The sequence below is a fragment of the Callionymus lyra genome, chromosome 3 (assembly GCF_982586985.1).
Source record: "Callionymus lyra chromosome 3, fCalLyr1.hap1.1, whole genome shotgun sequence".
Lineage (NCBI taxonomy): Eukaryota > Metazoa > Chordata > Actinopteri > Syngnathiformes > Callionymidae > Callionymus > Callionymus lyra.
The window spans coordinates 32,508,251-32,530,948 of record NC_141820.1 but is presented as its reverse complement, the minus strand read 5'-3'; the positions used below and the strand labels follow the sequence as shown (position 1 = coordinate 32,530,948).

Below are 22,698 nucleotides of genomic sequence, written 5' to 3'. Positions count from 1 at the left end.
TCGATGCTTTTTATTTAAAAGCCCCATGAAATGCATGAATTTAGCACATGTAGAATTCAACTCAGCATAGTTAAAAAGTAGTAGAAAAATAAACTTTAAAACTGATGATTTGTGTTGTACATTCTGCAGAAATAATTTTAAGACACAGCATGGTGACACATGGGGAAGCTGGCAGATCTAGATCGTGTGTTTCAACAAATGTATATCACACATTGTGATGAGTTCACAAAAAACGTGTTTGTGGTCGCTTTTGCATTTTCTTTAGCATATTTTCCCATGGACAAGATGGTTTGAAATCATTTTGCCAGATATAAAGTATATTGAAAAATAATGCATCTATTTTATTTTCAATAATCACCTTGAAATCTAACTAGAAAAATTAGGTATAATATTTTTGAGTGAGGTTCCTCCTAACGAACATAAACATTGTACAATTGTGCAGAACTTAGCTCAACATAGTCTTTTCGCAAACTGCGGTTTAGCCAAATCGTTCTCAGCACTGGTGTCTAGAATTAGAGATGAGCTGATGAAGCTTCCTGAAACAGTATCCTTATTTGGGATTCCTCTAGATGGCACTCTCTGCTCTGTAAAACAATTGCTTTGAAAAGCTATTCTATTGAAACCTTACATGTTCAGACTGAGGGCGCCACCTACTGACCTCTAAAAGATACATTGCGTCATGAAGCTTCATCGGCTCATGTCAAGGTAGGACGAGGACCCTGGACTGGAACTCTAGATACTCTGTTTTTATTTCAATAACTGTCCTCAACAGGAAGGAGAAGATAACATTATCTGCCCATTTTTAAAGTGTCCTTTATAATCCGACCCGGGTTTCTTTTTCTAAACATAGGTAACCCTAAAACATATCTGACTATATATGGTCTGGCAATCATGGTAAGTGTATTCTTCCTCTCTCTGTTAGCGAAAGGCTACAGGGGCACAAGGAGCACCTCAGCCATTTTCCATTAGTAACATACATTATTTCTGCACCGATCCAACTGATTTGATTGCCAGCATCAGGCTTTGTTAGATGAAATTTTCAAGTATTTCCTGTCCTGAACTTGTTTAAATGTACTGATTGAAATCGTGTATAATAGCAGCTCTCCCCTTTCCCCGCGTCTGTTCAGCCTTTAATCCACTGGTAATACTCAGCCTCCCAATCAGTGGATCATAAAGCAAAACATAATGTTTCTCAGCAAAAAAAAAAAATCGGCAAATGTTGTGTGCTGAGCTGCGATAATGAAAGTGATAGCTTATTTAGGCTGGAATATACATGAGTGCTGCAGCCAGTTCAGTTCAACAGTGGAAAGAAAATGTTACATCATGACCCGAATATGACCAATGCGAACAACAAAAGATGATGAAGAGCTACTGTGACATATTGCCCTGGAATGGTGTTCATATAGGATGATAAAAGAGGAACCTGCAGATTAAACAATGGCTCTAAAGCTAAAGGCGATTGATCGAAGTTAACAGTTGCACGTTAAATTGGCATGAATGGATGAATGTTTAGACGATGGACACTTCCCTTCACTGTTCGAAAAAAAAGGATATATTTAATTTATTTATTATTATTTAACCACATTTTTGCATGAGAGACTTTTTCTTCTACTTTTGTAGTTAATACTCAATAAGTTATACAACAAGATTGATTTAAAAATGAATCAATACCCAAATGTTGTACTTAAAAACTAAAATATGTAGCTGTGTCCATTAGTATTCAAGTTGTTTGCTATATTATTTTTTAATTATATTCATTTATTTCAATATTAAAGAATGTCTATTTAATTATTCATATGTACATTGCCTTATTTGGTGTTTTGCCCATTCGATTTAATAATAGTTTGAGTTTTTAAATGTTAGTTCTTACACTTGGTAGTGATGGTCTGATGAAGCTTCATGAAGCAGTGTCATTATTTTCAGAGCCCACTAGATGGCAGTCTCTGCACTATTTTTGTTTGTTTTGAACAACTGTTCTATTAAAACATCATTTTTAAACCGATGGCGCCACCTACTGATCTCTAAATAACATGGCACTGCTTCATGAAGCTTCACTATCACTAACGCAATCAATACATTATTGCTTAATTTCACCATCAATTTTTCATTCTTTTTTCTAAATGTGAGTATCTTCAAATGATTTCGAAAGTTAGCCTTTTACATGTTCTCAAACAGAAATGCCTTCACATGTTTTTGCACTGCGGCATCCTTACTCTCTTGTCCTCCCCCCGACTTAGTGAACAAAGTGGAACCAATATTTATTTATTTCATTTATTTATTTCTGTCAGTGCATATGCTAATCTTTTCTTTTTTTTATGCTAATGCACCAGCGCGTTTTGTATGTCTAAGTGCCTCATTTTGCATTCTGTGTCGATATTAATATCCTGCGCTGGTCCTTTGATGGGATATTGGTTGCTATTTTTTTAAGTTTCATTAATTATTTAATTCTCACACCGCTGCACTCAAGTCTTTTGACTGGATTCTGGAGAGATGTAGAGGCACTACAGGGATTGCCTGGAAGAAGGAATAAAAACTGTAATTAGATTGCAGGGGATTAAGCAAAGAGACTTGAAAAGTTGTTGATAAACTGAATTCAATGGATGAGTAAAAATGTTGTTTTCATGCCATCGCTTCACTTTGAGGTGGGTATCAACAATTAGTTTAATCTTATAATCACATTTACACAAGATTAAAGCTGTACATGTTGCATTTATTTATCATTCTTCCTTGGATTAGGAAATCATTTAATCCACCGCTTTAATGTTTTTTCTTTTCAATACATACATATTGATTCATCTATTACATCATTGACAAGTCCTTTTTTATATATTTGAGTGGATTTGGGATTTTTTTTTTTTTTTTAATGATTGGCTTTAGCAAAGAGATACAAATGAATAAATTAGGCAACAAAACAGCTCTGTGATGTCCTTAACGCAACGCAGCCATGGATAAAACAATGTGTTCTGAATAATTACAATTGTACAATAAAATAAAATGCACATATATATATATATATATTTATAATGATATTGATTGTCTTAAACCTTGATCATATTATAATATCGCACAAAAATGTCTCCATGCATATACAGGATATATACAAGTCAAAAAAGGAATCATTTACTTTATTTATATTTTTCTATGGACAACTCCAGAACTCATGTGCAACACTGAATCTTTTTTTTTTTTTTTCGGTGAACAAATAAACCTTGATTTACTCCTCCAGGGTTCAAACCTATACTGTAGTTGCTCTTTTACCATGAAATCAGTGACATTTAAAAAGTACAATGGTGCATTATGAACAGACTATTCCTGGGTCAGCAAGCAGTCAAACGCTGTCAGACCACCCCTACCACTGTTCACTCATGCACAACATTAAGGGTCCTGTATGGCACTCTGTCTACGAGCAGCTTATGGCAAACACACACTTGTGAGCATATATACAGTAGTAGTGAATAATTGACCTCTGTACTCCGGGGTCTCTAAGGGCAAACACCCACATAACATGTGCTCTGCATCGTGACGCCGGTTACTGGTCAGTTATTTCTGAGGCTGTTGGATCTGAAATATTCAGATTAATGCAGCAGCTACATCAACAAATGTAATTAGAAGAACGATTAAGATGAATTAGTGGAAAAACATTATTTAATAATAATTAACTTGTGTAGTGATAAAAACAAGTGATCCACACTTTTTCAATATTTTTATATTTACTTGATGTGTAGTTTTCATTTACATTTATCAATACAACTGTCGTCGGAGCTTAACTTCATCGTTTTTATATGTAAAGTAATATTTGAAATGATGTATACTTTAATTTAAGTATTTACAGATTATTCAGATTTTACATGGAAAAAACTAATATGTCTCTTAAAAAGATCTTGGACTCTATTGTTCTCATCAGTATGTGTCTGTTTGAACAAAACTCTCTTTTCATTGAAATATTTACATTAGAAAATGAGCTTAGACCCACCCACTGAAAACACTGATGTGATTGGTCAAGCATTGAGGTTTGTCACTGCGTGTCATCAATCCTAGAAGTCTTAACCTCCAAAGGATTCGTTGTATAAACAAAGCGGGGTGTCATTGCAGCTGGCTTAAGGAGGAGTGAAGACCATTATTGCATCATAATGGACTCCGCTCTCATAACCCTTTGTTCGCCAAGATGGGGGATAACTTTATAAAGTAATAACTTCGGGGTCATGATGAGGGACTTACTGCATTTTGTAGAGGAAGACCTCAACATGAAACAATGAAACAATGGAACATGTGACTGAAACTATTTTCAGAAGTGCAGCATCTTCTTGAGCTCCTGGTTTGGCTTGATTATGGTCTGTTTCTATTTTCTAACAATACAAATATGAAGTACAGCTAAGCTAAGCTCATCAAATTTAAATATAGTTTGAACACAACTCTGCAGACTGATTCTCGTGAGGACATGGGCCTGGTGCAGTGCAGCATGGAGATTAAAGACAAGATTGAAAAAACATTAAAAAAAACATTTCAGAACTACTATCATCCTACTCAACTCAATTCTGCTTGTTTTGTAATATTTTTTCGCTAGATTCGTTTTGAATGAAATGACGATATAACTCATTGAATTGTTATCCTTCAACTTGCCAGAGAATCCTAAGAGAAAGTCTCATCGTCAAAGCTCAATAAATGCTTCTCCGTGCTCTTTAATCTTTGGCGTTTCACTATTTTAATAAAGCCTCAAATCACTTTGATATGAAAAGTGCCATGCTGCTTCATGATGCTTCATTAGCTCTTCAAAGGGCTAGGACGGAAAAAAAAAGATCTGTCATTTTGTTGTGAGAACACAATCTATTAAATTATTTCTAAAAGCACAGACATGCTTCTTTCCATATCCCTGTGTGACTTCCATCTCCATGGCAAATAATTTCCTTTGATTTCTCAAAGTTGAACATTATTTCCTTCAACATAACATCAACATATATATATATATATATATATATATATATATATTTTGGTGTGCAATGAATCTAAAATATATGAAAGTTCAATTATTATCATTACATTATGGAAAATAATCAACGTTATCACAATATGCTAATTTTTTGAGAAGGACCTGTATATATATATAAATTAGATGATTCTGTGCACAAGTACTGCTCTCAGAGTTTTCTCTCTAAAGATGATGCTTCTTAGATGCAGGATTTGATTCAATAGGCAAGAAAGTATATATTTTGTTGATGGATGTATTGCTAAACGAATGTAGTACTGGTGTACACAGAAGATAATAAGGAAGAAAACAAGTCTCAGGATCACTTTACTATAAACACCCAAAATGTTGTTCTCACAGATTTTCAGCATTTCACAGTCCATACAACAGCTATATTTTCCCACGATGCCTGCTGAATAAAATATTTATTGTCCTTAAAACTTTATTCTAGCGTAACAACATCTGTTTTATTTTTTAATGTACTGAAGCTTGCAAGGCTGTCCCTTCGCAAAATGATTGACAAGCTCGAGTTTTATTGTATTTATGACGTTTTCAGATCATGAGAAGCAAATTATGTGGTGAAAATTGAGTCGTCATGTTTGGAGGTTACACTGTACGGATCTTCAACAGGCTAATAGTATTTTCAATGGCAACAGAGGGAGAGAGTCATTAAGTTTTCCACATTCTAGATATAAAGCTGTTCAGGGTGCTGCTGACCTCAGATCGAGGCGCTGGTTTCATCTTTCGGCAGCGAAACGACACTAAGATCACAGTCAAAATATCAAAAGGGCAACTTTGAAGAGAACTCTCTGACTGTCCAGCCAGACTTGAATACAAACGAACATCAAAACAGTAAAATATTATATATTTTTGAGGTATAAAAACTCATGAACATTCATTAAAATAAAAGCACAAACATGATTACAAAAAAGAAGCACAACCAGGAAAAGAGCAGGAGATAAAATTCGGAAGAGATTATAGTAATTTATATTGACAAATTAAAGGTCTTATTCAACTAGTTATATATACTGTATATATATAATAATAATTATTTTCAAACGATCGCTGTGTAATTCATCCATTTAGCAACTAGCCATGTCACAGCCTGTGCACGCCCCATTTCCTTTTAAAGTTCTGCTGCACTTCTGTTTTTGGGTTTGTGATTCTGTTTTTTTTTTTTGTCTGACCTTCAGTGTCGCAGAAAAATTGATGCACTTCTACTTCAACCTATAAAAGGACAAGAAAAGACAAATATGTTTAGTAACCTTGTTCAAGTGATAGAAAACAAATAAAATATATATATAGAATAACACCTGGAGCAAATGTATCAACCTGAATAATTTATAGGAGTTATTTTCATGAATACTTTCTCCAAAGAACATGAAAAACAGTGACACAAATCTTCAGTCCGTCGTCATGAAATGTGTCATGTATGTTTCACTTGTCAACTGTCATTATCCCGCCGCTGCTTCTGTTTGAGCCACAGCTATAGCCTGCAGATGTGTCACTTTCATTTCACAGGACATCTCATGTGGTTGAAGTATGCAGCACAGACTTGATTCACATCCTTGTTTATAGTTTTAAGCAAATAGAAAAACATGTAAAAACAATAATAGCATTCTATCCATGCAAAGTTATTTAAGTCAAGATGCATTCGATGACACACTTGAGTGGAATGTCTACGCAGCATTGAGCAAATTGGCAACTTATGTTATTGAACATTTGGATTAATTTCATAAATTTTAACTATTTACCAGCACCCCATCTGCATACGTTTCATGTTGCCATCTTTCTCAGAGACGGTTTCCCTGCTCCTCTGAGCCTTCTTTTACAGAGTCGTCTAAATAATTAATCTCTATGATTTATTTAGCTTTGCTGAACAGAGGACCAGCCATCTTTATCCCCTTGTCTCAAAGTTAGCAGCCTCTCTTTGTCCCCTCACGCTCGGTTTCTATTTCTTAATCTGCATCTCTTTCCACTGAATCTCGCTCAACGTTGTGTAATTCCCTCTCGTCGCCCAATGAATGAGTCGGTTTTATTCCGAAAAAATGTGGTCAGATTTACCATTTCAAAAAGTATCAGGCTCGATTCCATCAGGACCCAAAACTCAACGTGTCATAAATATGTTAAATGAAGTGAGAGTACATTTTTTATTTGGCATTATAGCTTCTTCTTTTTTGTTAAACTTTTTTATATTTTTGAGAGTTTTCTGTTGACAGAAGCCACATTAGCCCCTCCTCAGAAGAGCGGTTCTCTGTTGGCATAAGTGCTGATGAAGCTTCATGAAACAGTGTCATGTTAGAGATCAGAAGAAGGCGCCATCCGTTTAAAAACGATCTGAGGTTTCATTACAACAGTTCAAAACAAGGGGAAATAGTACAGAGACCGCCCTCTAGTGGGCTCCAAAAATAATGACACCGCTTCATGAAGCTTCATCAGACCATCACTATTTAGCATCTTGTCAAACTAACAGACAAATCTAAGTGAGCTATATTTATTTTTAGTTGAGAAATCAGGATTATAGCACCAATTTACGCCAACCAGAACAAAGGCTACATATCAACATAAGCAGGATGCTTTAGGACCCAAAATGTCCATTTTTTCATTTTAATGATATGGAGTTACTCTGGTGAATCAAAATAGTTTGTAAACAGAATATTTTTAGAGAACCTCACTTAATAGAGAAGGTGATACAGAGACCCGCCCTCAAGCGGAGTGAAAGCCTAGTCTTTGACGCCGAAAGAAGGGAAAATTAAAATTGCAAAGAGAGAAACACAGGCCTGCACGTTGAGATCTATGAATGATGATAGGAGTGAACTAAATTCAGATGAAATTGGATCATCTTTCACGACACACCTGATGATTTTCCATGGCACACTTGGAAGTCAATGTACCATATAATTCAAGCTGGTGGTTCCTCATGTTTTCAGAAGTTCAAATGTTAAAATCGTGATATCCCGAATCCATAAGTACTTGGCAATCTTGTAGAACAGCGGCGCTTTTTCTCCCTTCTGTAACCCTGCAGGATCAGTCACTGTGCATTAATGTTCCCTTGTTCAAATTAAATTCAGTATAAGTGGATTTCCCCATGTGAAAACAGGGCAAGACTGAAATGTCTTTAAAGCAGAAGTAAAAGAACACAAAATTAATTCTCAACAGATTTTGTGCCCCGCGAGTGCTTCTCATTTATCTCATTTAAGTTCAACTGTCTGTTTCTAATATGCAAAGCGATATTTAATAAAGGGCGTGAATGAGTTTTAGTCCATGAAGGGGTGTTTTTGGAGTCTTTGGCTCATTGGGTTTACCGTATACGGTCAAGTTCTTCTTATATCTGAAAGCAGACTTAGCATGTCCATTACCTCAAAATGACCTGTAATGCATTACCGCATGACTTCAGCCAGACTGTTCCTAATGTTCCTAACCTCCATTTTCTCTCATGTACTTACATCCGCTGTGTCCTGAAAATGTACCAGGCATGGGTTCATCTCATAGTCATGAGGGTTTTTGAACTGCATGAATTAGTATTAGCAGAAGAGTAATGAGTTTGACTTGGTTCGAATAAAATGATAACATCTGACCAGTGCAGTATTAAAACACTCTTTGCATGAAGGTTTGATTCCCCATGCTTGATATTTTTTTTGCTGAGATTTCCTATTGCTAACAGAATGTGAGGGTCATGGATCACCTTGCTTACTTATTTATGGAATGTTCTCATTCTTATTTAATCTTTCATGTTTTCTTCATCCCTGACCCCATAATGCCTGCAACGGGATTCTCCGTCCCTGCCTCCCCTCATTCCTCAACTCCCATGTTGTGTGTGTTGTGTGCATATGTTTATGGGCGTTTGCAGTGCATGGGATTTGGGAGGAGTGGTCATCATGGAGTCTGTGTTCGGTGACTTGTGGGAGGGGCTCCAGGACCAGAACCAGGAAATGTTTGAAAGGAAGCGAGGCCGTGGCATGTGGACGGCCTGAGACGCAGACCAAACTCTGCAACATAGCAGTGTGTCCTGGTTAGTACCATCTTTCATTACACGTCCGATTCAATCTTTCTCATGTTTAGCCATTCTCATTTCTTTTGTTTCCTTCTTTAGAGGAGCATTTGCATATCATAATCATCTCCTCAAAGAGGGGTCATTCAAAGGTGTAATGTGTCAGTTGGATTTTAAAAATATTGTATTGTTTTCAAGTTATTAATAAGTAGCATTAGTTAAGTAACATTTTTTAAAATCGTATCGAAATTGTTTAATCATTATTTCTATTGTGAAATATTTACCATTTAGGCAGCTCCCGTTAAATAATTGAATGTGATAAGGCCTTGTAAGACCCTTCGGTGATATTATATGCCCTATACTAAAAAAGCCCTCTGTAAAATCCTCAAAACATTAAACAACAAAGTAAATATCAAATTCAAACAGCTGACTGATAGAACCTTTACCCTGTGGCTCAATCGGAATATTTCATGTACATGGTAAATACTGTATGACATTCACTACAGTAGTGGAGGAGGTAGGTTGGCAACTGGGCTTCAAACATGTACAGTATATTATATTGAAATTAATATACATTATGACTTGTGATTAACTTTTTTTTTTTGCTTTCCATTACTCCAAATCTCATTCTATTCTTCAATCAACATATAAAATACTAAACGATATGTAAAGCATCAACATTAAAAACAATTATTTCCAAAAAATACTATTGAACTGTTATTCAATAAATGTTAAAGCTCCCTTCTCGGTGCAGTGTCTGACTTTTTTGGAAAGTCTAATTTTATGCTAATGGTTGTCAACTTGAACTTTATTTTGGAAGCAAGCACTCTGCAGACTCCCCTACTGACATATTGGCAATGTTTGCAAGACCTTCTCAAATGTCACTCACTTTAAAAATGTCTTTAGCATTTCACAGTTGATCAACATCCTGTACTTTTATTTGTCATGACCCATCCACACCTACTTGAAGTATTTTAGTCTGACCAAGAGACGACGGTGTCGTAAGTCATCATTTCCCTTCTGGGCAAATTCATCCTAATACTACAAATTTCACCACATTGACGATCAACCATTGTCATATGATAGGACAAAGCTAGAGCTTGTATATGATGTGAACGTTCTTTCTGGGATGTCGCCAGGCTGTTACTGAATAGCAGTTTTGAAATCAATTTGTGTGTGGCCATCTTGGAAATGCAATCTTCTGCTTCAGCCAGGCTCCAGTTCAAAGTTTGAGCCGGAGAATAATGAAGAGAGATAATACCGAAGTAATTTGATTAAGGCTAGTGATGGTCTGATGAAGCTTCATGAAGCAATGTCATTATTTTCAGAGTCCACTAGATGGCGGTCTCTGCACTATTTTCCTTTGTTTTGAACAACTGTTCTAATGAAACATCATATACTTTTTAAACTGATGGCGCCACCTACTGACCTCTAAACAACATGACACTGTTTCATGAAGCTTCATTAGCCCATTGCTAGCTTAGGCTACGAACTCACTTGTCAGTCAAGTCTGCCATGGCCCTTATAATTAAATAAAACTTTATGGAAACGGAAATATAATTTAGTGGCATTCACATTCACTTTGGTACAGTGAAAAATAAAAGATGATAGTTAGCTTTGCTGATAGCTGATAAAAGACATTTTCTAAAATCAGGCTGTAAATTGTTAATTTAAAAAAAAAAATTCTGCAGGCAGCATCAAGTGTTTATGACGGATAATCAAAATTAATTTAAGATAGATATCTATACTTAATGTTCATAGTCAGCCTGGCTCAAGTTCCTACTCAATACTGCAGTCCAGGACCTCTCATACTGATCCTGAGATTACCGTTTATTTTTGAACCTTGTCAAGAAAGACAACGAAACGCCTGCAGAGCCCAATCAAATTCTAGTGCGAAGAGAGGCAGAGAACTCGCAACCCACCTAGTTGAGACTGTCTGCTTCGAATGTCTTTATTGGCTGCCGTTATTATTGAATCGCTCCAGCCACTGCTCGTAAATGGAGTCTGATTGTAGCAGAACTGGACTAATGTTACCTTCTCTGAAGAAAATAAAGTATTTAACGTTTGTTTTGTGACTTATTCAATGTATCACCGTCCTTTCTGGCATAAATGTTTGCCTAAATAGACCCAAACTCCAAAGCTAGTTATTTAAATCTTAATTGGTCCTTGTATATATGCATTTCCTCACCAAATTGATTTCAGTTAATTCAGCATGACAGGCTAAGCAATTAGACTGAGTGCTTTTATTTATTAATTCACTGGAGCAACTATTCTTGATTTCATTTAAGACTGTAGACAAACACACCTTTGAAAAAAAAAAGAAAATGAATGTCACTGAGGCAATTAAGTGTCCTTGCAACACCCTCATGAATCTAAATCTGATTTCTTCTCCAGGAGGGGGGGATCTCATTTGCATTCAAATAAAAAGGAATCCACCAAATGCTGCACAAAGAGCTGTGTAGAGTCACGACTGGAAGATGAAGCAGTGTGCTAATCTAAGGCAATCTAAAGCACAGCCCCTGGGATGTTTTTGCATGCTGTTTTGGAAACAGTGGTGGAGAAATTTTCTCTGGGAAAGAAAAAAAACACATTATTTTTAAGCATTGCCCAAAAGAAAAAAAGTGCCTCATGTGTGCTTACACAGTTTCAGGTTGGTTTGAAATAGTTCAAAGGCAATTATTCTTCGAAATTACAGATAGCAGGACAGACATTACACGATGCAAGAAACAATTCCCCTTAGATAATGATCTGATCTGCCTGTGATGGGTTGATAAAGCTTCACAAAGCAGTATCCTTAATTCCACTGCAGACTTCAAGGCTCTCTCTGCTCTATAATCATACGCTTGAAAAGCTTTTATTATATTCTCACATCATTTTAAATCAAGGGCGCCACCTACTGAGCCCTAAGAGGAGAACAAATCCTCATGAAGCTTCATTAGCCCATCACTAGTGCATGGGTGAGCATACCTTCGAGTTCTATTTGTCCTTCCGAGACTCTATATACTCTTTGTTCCTTAAAGTTGGACACAGAGTCAGAGTGAAATGCTGCAGAGATGGCATGACAAGGCATGTTTTATTCAATAATGGATGCCCATGGGTAAGAAGACCTACTTTAAAAGAATCATACATCAGGCTGCCTCAAAGAGAGGGCGAAGAACTGCCACCTAGAGTGACAGGCAAGGACAAAAATGAAGGAATGAAGGAGATATTGGAGCGTGGACACGGACGGATGGTGGTGACCTGACATTAACACGTCGCCCAACGTAAAGGTCTTACTGTTACCTCCCAGGATTTCAACGATGTGAAGTGTTTTGTAACAATTTAAGTGTATTTTTAAATTAGGAACTAAAAATACCAATCATTGCCCAATGTCCTTAGTATTTCCAGAAGGAGCTGAAATAAAGTAAAATATATTTGTTTAATACTAACTAAAGTATCTGGCATTGCCCGACAATTTCCTAAGATACTGAACGAAATTTGATAAATGATGTGCTTAAAAGTGAAAGATCAGCTTAGGTCAGACACAGAGTCAGACTCGTATTCTCTTTATATACTGTATATATGTATTCAATGTAGTTTAACTTTTATTGAAATTGGATCTTTTTGGATTCATATTGGCGATTCTGCCTCTCTTTGTATCCCAGTTTGACTGCCAATCGGAGGGGAAAAAAGGTGTAAACTTTCCTACATTGCATGAAACGTATGGTTAAAATTTCATAAAAAACTGGAAGAGTTAAAAGTTTCATGGGATGGTTCTGCCCCCTTCTCTTGATCTTGAGTAACCATACCCCATAAAGCTTTCCCTGAGATGTCTAGCTATTTTATTGAGTGGTTTGGGAGTCTATCGGAAATTAATTTCACACAACACACACAAAGACACACCTAACTATATATATATATATATATATATATATATATATTAAAGGAACTCAAATCTCTTTCCTGTCTAATGAGTTCTGCGCATTCGTTTGATCCAAGGAAGAGTGACATTTTAGAATTAAGACAGTCAATTTATTAATAACAAAGTATGATTACCAAAGTAGGCCTTACAAGACCTTAAATACAACAGTTCAGCCTGCATTTCTCAGCATTGAGGAAACCATTAATCTTGACCAAAATCTACAACTCCATTTGCAGAAATGCTGCCCCAAACTTGCAAGGAACCTCCACCAGTCACTAGACACTCTTTATTGTAACGCTCTCTAGCCCTTCAGCCCTTCTCAACAAACTGTCTTCTGCTACAGCCAAATATTTCACATTTTGATTAATCAGTCCAGAGCACCTGCTGCCATTTTTATGCACCCCAGTAGCTATGCTTTCGTGCATAGTTGAGGCACTTGGCATTGTTTCCATGTTGGAGAGATGGCTTTTTGGCTGCGACTCTTCCATGAAGTAGATGGGTGTACCTGGGTCCCACTGGTTTCTGACAGCTCTGAGGTGATGGCACGGCTGGACATCTTCCGATTTTGAAGGAAAATAAGCTTGAGGCATCTGCTGCACTAAGTTTCCTTGGCCGACCACTGCGTCTACGATCCTCAACGTTGCCCGTTTCTTTGTGCTTCTTCAAAAGAGGTTGAACAGTCTGCGTTCTCTCAATCAGCCTTTTCATACAAAGGCATCAAAGAATGGAACGGGCTCCCAGACAATCTAAGGAACAAAGCAAATTTTCATCGCTTCTCAAGGGCTGTCAAAGACAGGCTTTTAGACCACCAGTCCTGCTCGCACTAATAGTACCATTTGGCAATCGGATGACCTTATTAGATTGAACTGTGTTTTTGTATTTATTGTGTTTTCTCTTTATTTTTATGTGTTGTATTATGTAAGTGTCTGCATCTTTGTTGAGGACTACAGATGGAAAGTAGCATTGTGCTAAATCTGGTGCAGCCATCTTTTTAAAGTAACTGCACATTGTCCTTTTAAAATAAACTGAACCGAACTGAAAAGCACATCTTGGAACCCCAGTCTGCTTCGAAATCTTTGTCCAGGAGAAACCTTGCTGATGCAGTCTTGTTGCTGTGCTCAGTCTTGCCATGGTGTACGACCGATGACATGAAACTGTCTTCCACAACCTTAGCTTAGTAGCCGAGTTTGTTCCTCACTCAGTTTTAAGCTCCTACACAGCTGTATCTTTTTCCCATAATGACTGCGTTTCTACCTTCTTGTGAAATTGATGATCATTAGCACATGTTTGGTATAATTGGTTGATCATACACCTCACTATAATCCTACAAAACCCATGACTTTGAGCAAAAGTACCTATAATAATTGATGCTGGTTTGAAGGCAAAGGGTAAGAACAAATATTGATTTGATTTAGATTTCTCTTTTGTTTGCTCACTTAGCACAGTACATATATATATATATATATATATATATATATATATATATATGTATGTGTGTATGCTATCGATTTGTGTGTATTCTCACACTGGTGTAAAACACAAAAGCACTATCATTTGTCTGCTCGTTTTCAAGGTTCTGTGGCATATAAGCACATTGTTGAAGCATTAACTGCTGAAAGGGTTGTTGCAGTCAAAATAATTGACATTTTCATTGCTTACAGGTGCTGTTGAAATATGAGTCGTGATCCCAGCTAATGCCTGAAACTAAATAAAAATTAATAGACCAAAGAAAATACTTGATTTGTGGTCTATTATGATAACCAAACAAATATAATGGTGGACTATTTTGTTCATCTAAGCTGAATAGAAAACTCTTTATTTTTATTTAAAAAAAATATGTAATGCATATACATATTGAAATTTACTTTTTTTCAAGCCCAACCCCTTTCTTATAATTACGCAAAACCTTTTTTTTTTCATTATTCCCCAAACCATGGGCAGGACAGTGTTATTTCAATGTCTTGGAACCTCTGTTACACCATTGCCACATACCACATTACATTTTTTAACAAAATGAGTTAGAGGCTTTTGTTGTGTGTGTTTCTGGTTTTATCTCCCTGGTAAACTCAAACAACTCATGTATGTATTGGCTAAATCTGTCTTTCCATGTATATTTCAACTGATAGAAAATTATTTAAAAAGAGCATTTGGTTATTCATCTGATGCTAAAAAAAAATAAGACAAAAACTAGACCTGCAATGTCAATTCAGAGAGAAGTCGTCTACAAACAAAAAATAAATAAAAGTTGAAACGATGTAGAGGAAACCATAAAAAAGTTTATAAATCACACGTTTCATCAGACTTAAGTGATCCTACTTTGTATTCATAAATGATCCGTGGCTGGTTTTAGGATGTAATTTATTGCATATTTGACTTTCAGTTTTTCCTTTTTAATCCTGATAAAAATTCAACTGATGATTCTCGACTTCAACTTTTGAAAATGTTGCTTTCATTTATTCATGGGATGGAACACAAAGACCAAAGATTGCCTATTTGTCATAACAAACTGCGAGTCATGCGTATCTTGGAATACTAAATTCTGTGTTTGTTTTTTATCTTTCCTTTCATCTCACTGTACGTCCCATGGCTCGATCCCACCGCCACAATCTGGCATGATTACAAACTCTCTCTTCATTCCAATTATCATTCCTCCATACACCTCCATGTTTGTTCGTACGTCCAGTGGAGGGCCAGTGGTCGGAGTGGGGTCCTTGGGGAAGATGCAGCGTCACTTGCAGTACAGGAAGCCAGCAGAGGCAGAGGCGTTGCGGAGCGTCGGTACATGGATGGGCTGAATGCAAAGGTTCTCATCAGGAAAGCCGAGAGTGCACCAACCCTTCCTGCAGTGGTAAGCAAACATAAAGACTCCTACTCGTGCACATTATATGACATGGATTTCCAAACTGTATTAGACCACATTTGATGATGTGATCCAGGGGTCAAATGTGATCAGTGACGTCACAGCAAGAGTTAAACCCAATCGGAAGTTCTAAATATAAAGCGTCTTATAACCAGTCCAACACAAAATGGAGAACTTTTTCTTGGACACGCAGGAGAAACGTTTTTGGGTATTTATGAATTTGCATCAATAACTTGCTACACTTTATACTGTTTTTTTTATTTGACACATGAGATCTTGTTCTACAGTTTTTATATTAACAATAAAGTGTATATTTTACCTTTTATTCTTCTGTTTAGAATACAGTTAAACATGCATAACGAACCACATGAAATGTACATATTTTTTATTTTAAATATCTTATTCCCTGGTACTTGGATTATAATATTTTTTAAATTAAATAAAAGGCATAAGGTATTTTTTTCAATTTCCTTTGCTGTTATTTCTTATTTGTCTTCGTGCAATTTATCTGGGGTTGGGTTGCGGGGGCAGCGGCTTCAGAAGGGTGACCCAGGCTGTCCTTTCCTCAGCTGAATTTCCCAAATGTAGGAAGAATCAAAGTATCATTATGCATAACCCAGCTATTAACAGAGGACTCAGAGGCGACCAGGTACATGATACATGTTACTGTTACATGGTAACACGTAAAGATGTATTTATTTGTTATTCTATCCTATTTGTTCTTACTTTCTATGCAAGGAAGTGAAAGCGGTACTCTACGAAGCAGATTAAAGATCCCAGCCGCTACTACATAAACGTGCCGATCCAGCCCAACAGAGTATTTAGGACCTCCCACAGTGCTTCTGAAAAATGGCAAAGTAGAAATCCCAGCTGTAATAGCTGCTGTGCGCTGGAAAGACCCAGATGCAAAAAGAAATGTCAACTCACACAGAGTTCTATCGCGGCAGGTGTCGAATTGAAATCCGCTCAGTTTCTTGAATCGCACTACAGGGTAACTAGTGTCTTTTAACTCTTATTTGCTCCTTCATTTTAAAAAGGGTTAATGATAAAAAAATATATATATATATATATATCTCAGTGTGTCTTCTTTGTCACTATGGTGACTGCAAATCCTTGGCACCATTGTTCAGTTTTTCTTGTTAAGTTAAATTGTTTTTTGTTAGTAAGTATGTTATTCTAGCAGAGCTTTGCAGTCAGCACTTCAGTCTTTATATGAGCTTCTGTTTTTCCCTGCAATTTAAAAGTGGCTGATTTGGCCGAGAAAACTTTCAAAGATCAAAACAGAATTAAGACGTTTTCTTAAGCTGCAAATTATGTTTTTTTTAACAAAGCCCTCTGGATAAATACTTAAAAAAATACTTACTCCCAGGTCAAACATAGATGCATACAAACACTAGTTAAACAATGAAACACTATTTTGCGTAAGGTTTGAAGTATGTTCAAATCATTCTTTGCATGTTCAGGTCATTTTATGAATATGAATGGGCGTTTAATATTCATCCATATTTTAAGAGTTGCATATTTCATACTTAAAGCGCTGTTCCTCTTCCAGGTGGAGGTAACTGGGGCAGTTGGAGTCACTGGAGTCTCTGCAGCAAAACGTGCGACTCCGGTTGGCAGCGACGTTTCAGGTTGTGTGAGGGCGCTGAGTTACAAGAATATCCCTGCAATGGATCTGGAGAGGAGATCCGTGCCTGTAATGAAAAGAAGTGTCCCGGTCAGTGAGTGCATGCGTTTTTTTTTTATTTGTGTGAGCATTTAATCGATGAATGTGATACAGTTGTGGGTTTCGTTCCCCTGTGTGACAGCTTGATACATTATCGGGGTTTTCTGCGTGATATGTGAACAGTCTGCATGCAGAGTATTAGAATGGATGTTATTCCCAATGGCTTGCACCACAGCCACAGGCATCCATACTTGAAGCTGCACGCTTCTCATCTTCATCTGTCTCTCCGCTGTCATTTCAAATCCATCACTTTCCGTGATTATTTGCGCCTGCTAGGAAAGTCATTTTTACCTTGATGTTATTTACTGGTTTTCCTACATGGTCTCTCTTCATCTGTGTCTCTGCAATAAAAGAAGATACCAAATCAAAGAACTGTTAAGATGCCTATCATAGGTATCATTAAAGTTTCCAGTAGTTTTCTGCTCACAACCATTCAAAATATACCCCGTTAACATATTGTAAATGTCTAGAGGAACACATTTGTTTTTGACTGCAAGCTCCACTTTCCCCCCTCTCCTCCTATCCTCCTAGACCATAATGACTTAGCCGGAACAAAAAGACATTTAAGTTTCAATTTATTCTTCTTACAAACAGGTTATTATAATTACAATGGTTTTTTTTGTTATGCTGTGAACCAAAATGATGGTTTTCCTTTATATTAAATCTCTTAAAAGTTAAACAGACTCACAGGGATTACTTTAGTTGAAGTAGTTAACTTTCTAACCGAAAAAAAAAAAACGTACTGAAACTGAAAAAAATAGAATGATAATAAATAATGAACTTGACTTAAACTGGGAGAAATCATCGCCAATGTGCGAAGAATATAGTTATATTCAATATTTTTTTTACTATAATTAGTTGTGTTAATATAAATAAACTAATGTGATAGTCTATCATTTTAAATTTAAATAAAACATTTTCAACTTTCTAATGAGCTTAAACAAGTATCAAATGCATGTATTATAAAATATATAGTCAAATCAGAGGAATTAAGTTCAAGTTCTCCAGTACTTGCCATGAAAAAAAAGTGATTGTGATTCTGCAAAGACTGAACCAATTAAAAAATATAAGATGCGATAAGTTATTTTTTTATTCTTCCCACGCTGGGGACAGTTGTGTGGTCACAGAAGTTCACTGTAGGAAAAGTTAAACATACAGTCAACATTTTAAATATTAATACAAATGAGAATTTAGAAACCATAATTAGTGACTCCCAAATATAAAAAGAAAATGTGTTTATTACATGTTTTTTAAATATTAAAGTATCTCTTAGATGTTTTTTTTTGTAACCATTTATATTTTTCTAACAGGCGTACAATGATTTGCTATTAAACGAGGTTAACAGGAATACGTTAACACAGAGGGTTGTGTAGTTTCTTATTTATCCAGATCATGGCTTTCCAGAGGGTTCCAATATGAGGCGACTGGACTTTGTATAGTTTTGGGGTGACAATTGACCTCTCATCTCAGATGCTTCTTTAGTCTCGGAGGAGGAGGAATCTCTTGGGATCAATCTGTCGTAAGAACCAATCCCGGTGATTCACCTCTTGAGGGTCATTAGCACCTTGAAAGGGTCGTTTCCTGATCTGAGGTGTAAATCTTTGTTCTTACACAACTGGCAATAAAGTTGGATTCTGATTCTGAATGTGGTCCAGGACCATTGGTACCGGTTTTGAAATTGCTCTGTGAAGCTTTATCACTTGATTTACCACTGCTGGGACTTAAGGCTATGGTACACATCATAAGGCCTTACCAGCAACCATCAAATAAAACACTGAATCTTTAAAAATCAAAGTAGCGTCCTGAGAAAAATAAAAATAAATGTCACTGAAGTAAACACCAAAAACGCTTTGAAAGAGAAATAGCCGACGTGTTGCACAGAGCAAGAGAACGCTCAGCATAGCAGAAGACTTTATTCTGTCTGCTGTGGACGTTTGCCACGAGATGATCAGAGAGACGCCGCAAAGAAACTGATGTCTATCCCAACAACACTTTGAGTAGTCAATGTATCACTGAGCCTCACGCATACGATATGAGTTTTCAAGAGAAGAATGCAGTCCATTATTTTAATGTTTTATTTATGATTCTTCATTATATTGTCACAAATTGAATTTGTCATTCCCGCTCTTCCTATTTTTTTTCATTTTATTGCCAAATATTGAACATGTAATTATTGCTCCTCATTTTCATTTTTTTCCCCCTTTTTTCATATTTTCGACAATACTGACTTTTTTTTAAAATACTGAAGCTAGATGAATTCATTCATTTTATTTTATTTTCAGGTTTTTTGTTTGTTTTATTACCAAATATTAATCAAATGTCTAAACCTCTGCAGTTTTTTTGGTTTGCTTCTAAATCATGCATATTTTAACCTTTTATATTGATTTGTGCAGCTTTTTTGATTTGTAAAGCATTTGCTTGGCTTTTCAGTGCAGTGGTGTACTTTGGGTCACGATTTAGTAATTAGATAAAAATGAACCTCAGTTAAGGTCACCGTGTAATGGGAAAATTGGACCTAACATTAAAAAAAACAACACAGCACCATATAAAATTAATTAAAATAAGTATTCAAACCTTAGTGTTACAGATTCTAAAAATACATGAACTATTTTATATTTGGTTATAGATAAAGTAAATTATCATTCTTTGGTCCTCAAAGATGGATATTATTTGATCCCAAATGTTGAATTTGTCGACCAATAGAGCTAATGCAAGGACTAGTGTTTTATTTTAAAATTCTGTTAGCACTGTTAAAATAGTTGTGTCTGCCTGTCTAAAGCTATGTGTTACAGTTTCCGCCTGAATGACACATGGGTAGTACCTTCTGTGAATTTATGAAACCAAAATAAAACCCCATTTGATTGCAGCTCTTTTGTGTGACCTCTTTGTTTTGACATGCTGTCGAGTCTCTTTTCTACAAGCAGGGGATTGTCTGTTGGCATTGTAACGGAACATGGTATTTCATGTTTTGTTTTTGTGTTGGTCTTTTCTCCTCCTCTTCACTCTGTCCCCTTTATCTTTCTGCATCGTCTCCGCTAGCACTTTCCTGCCCTCCTTGGAATATCTTTTGAGTACCATTCTGCTTTTTTTTTTTTTTTCAAGGGTTGTGGAAGAGTTAGAGGGCAAAAACGGATGAATATAGAGAGAGGGTTTGATGGAAAAGAACGAATGAGATACTGGACTGAGGCGTTGACATTGACATAGAGCACTGGGTAATGTTGAAAGGAATAAAATCAGGGGCAGCGATGGAGAAGATGACTGTTTTAAACCATGTTTTGTTTTTTTAGCTTTCGCAATATTTCTACATTTGTTTCTTGCAATATTGCATTTTTCTGTATTATTGTACAATTGCCGATCTTCATTCAATCGTTTTTGTCATTTTATTTGTATCTCTCGTCCACAGCTCCACATGAGATTTGTAGGGAAGAGAACCTTCTCACCATGACGTGGAAGAGAGCCTCAGCTGGAGAGACCGTATACAACAAGTGTCCAACTAACGCTACTGGTCAGTTCAATACAAATCCAGTGTATTCAGAAAACAATGGTATGAACTGCATTTTCTCCCAAAGTGTAGGGTGAACATTTTTTTGTTCTCTGTTAATAAATTATGCAATAAAAGTAACAATTTACTTTTTTATGACACAAGTGAAAAATTTGATGTGATATTTATTTGTAATGAAATAAGCAGATGAAACTATACTCAACTATAAATAGTAATAATCTGATGGTCATATAACTTTGAAAATGTCTAAATTATGTTTTTTTTATCAAAAGAAGTTCCTGAAGTTGTGTAATTAGAAAGAGTCTGACAGAACTTCCTCTTTTTTTGTAAGAGGATACAGTTACCTTGGGATAAAATGGTAGGCTGAAACATATTGTCATGGTTATATTTATTTATGTGATTTCTAAGAGTTCTCAAACACCACCAAAGGTAGATTCTTGCGCGATTGGGGCGAATGCTCTTGATTTATATTGTGTATGTTTTGTGGATATTTGTGTATGGCTCTTAATTAGGTTCATTTTTGTCTAATTCAATGCATTTATTTTCCAAATCGTTATAATCTTAACAATATATACAAATTCATAAAATGACATTATTTGATGTGATGAACTCCTTTTCTTAACCATCTGACATTGTAAAAAGATGGAATCCATTGCATCGTTAGCACTAAAAAAAAATGTAGCCACCAACTGTGTGTACAATACAATCTCACCTTCTACAAACGACTGCTGCTATAAGACACTTTGTCATGAGTTATCCATGTGGGGCATGTTTCTCAAAGAAGAAAGAAAAAAAACAGCATACTTGGGAAAATAAAACCCAACAATTTTCATTGAAATGTTGGGCTAGGAATGGGAACATATAGTGGTGATACTTGTAAGTCATTGAGTGTCAGATAAAGTAAGATCCAAATGTTTTAAACATTGTCCAAATGATGCCACTGGCTACAACATCAAAAGTGCGGAAAGTTGGCGAGAGATTCCTAAGAACCACCATCAGAAGTGTAAAATCAAAGTATGGCTTAAATCTTTAACCCAAAAACATCTAATGGAATAATTTTCCACTGACAAGCTTAATATTGCTTGAATACATACCTCTGCTCATTAAATACAATATATTAAATTTGGTGACTCTTCTTGTTCTTTGTGTATCACCATTTCCTGTTCATCATAAATGATGCAATCACAGGGAGTGTTGGGAATTAACATTTTCTTGGTTATCAATCACCTTCATTCGGTGGATGCTTCAAATAATCACTTGATTAACATTTTATGTTACATAATAAAGTCAATCATATGTACTTAGATAATTGTTACTGTTCCTTTTATTACTCTATTAGAATCATAGACCCTTGTAAGACATGTTTCCCTTGAGGTCAGGTCAACTCCTACATGCTGGTAAAACAAAACAAGCCTTTAAGGCGCAGAAAAGTCTCGCCTCCAAGGTTAGTTCCACTTAGATGTTTTGATAAGCTGAGAAACGCCTGTTTCTTTAGTTGTGGAGGGCTTTGTTTCACTTGTTTTGCAGATGATGTCCAATTATGCATGGACCAAACAGGGACGTTTAGCTTTTATGCTTCAATAGATCCACTATTCTATTTTGCATTTAAAGACATCGCTGAGAGTTTTTCCTTTGGGTTTGTATTACCTGACTATGCATTAATCACTAAATCAGCATTTTCTTCAAAAACGTATTCCTGTATTTGTGTCGTTTTTTAACACCACCAACGTATTCATGAACCGAGGAAGAGTTGGT

At 36.1% G+C, this 22,698-nt stretch overlaps 1 protein-coding gene across 1 annotated transcript in view; it reads left to right on the top strand.

Moving 5' to 3' along the window:
• Window positions 1–22,698, top strand: part of adgrb2 (adhesion G protein-coupled receptor B2) — a 194,837-nt gene that overhangs the window by 93,218 nt on the left and 78,921 nt on the right. Inside the window, exons 5-8 of the mRNA XM_087787570.1 lie at window positions 8,814–8,975; window positions 15,539–15,703; window positions 17,268–17,432; window positions 20,845–20,946. Coding sequence (XP_087643696.1) covers window positions 8,814–8,975; window positions 15,539–15,703; window positions 17,268–17,432; window positions 20,845–20,946 — 594 coding nt within the window. The remainder of the gene's footprint in view (window positions 1–8,813; window positions 8,976–15,538; window positions 15,704–17,267; window positions 17,433–20,844; window positions 20,947–22,698) is intronic.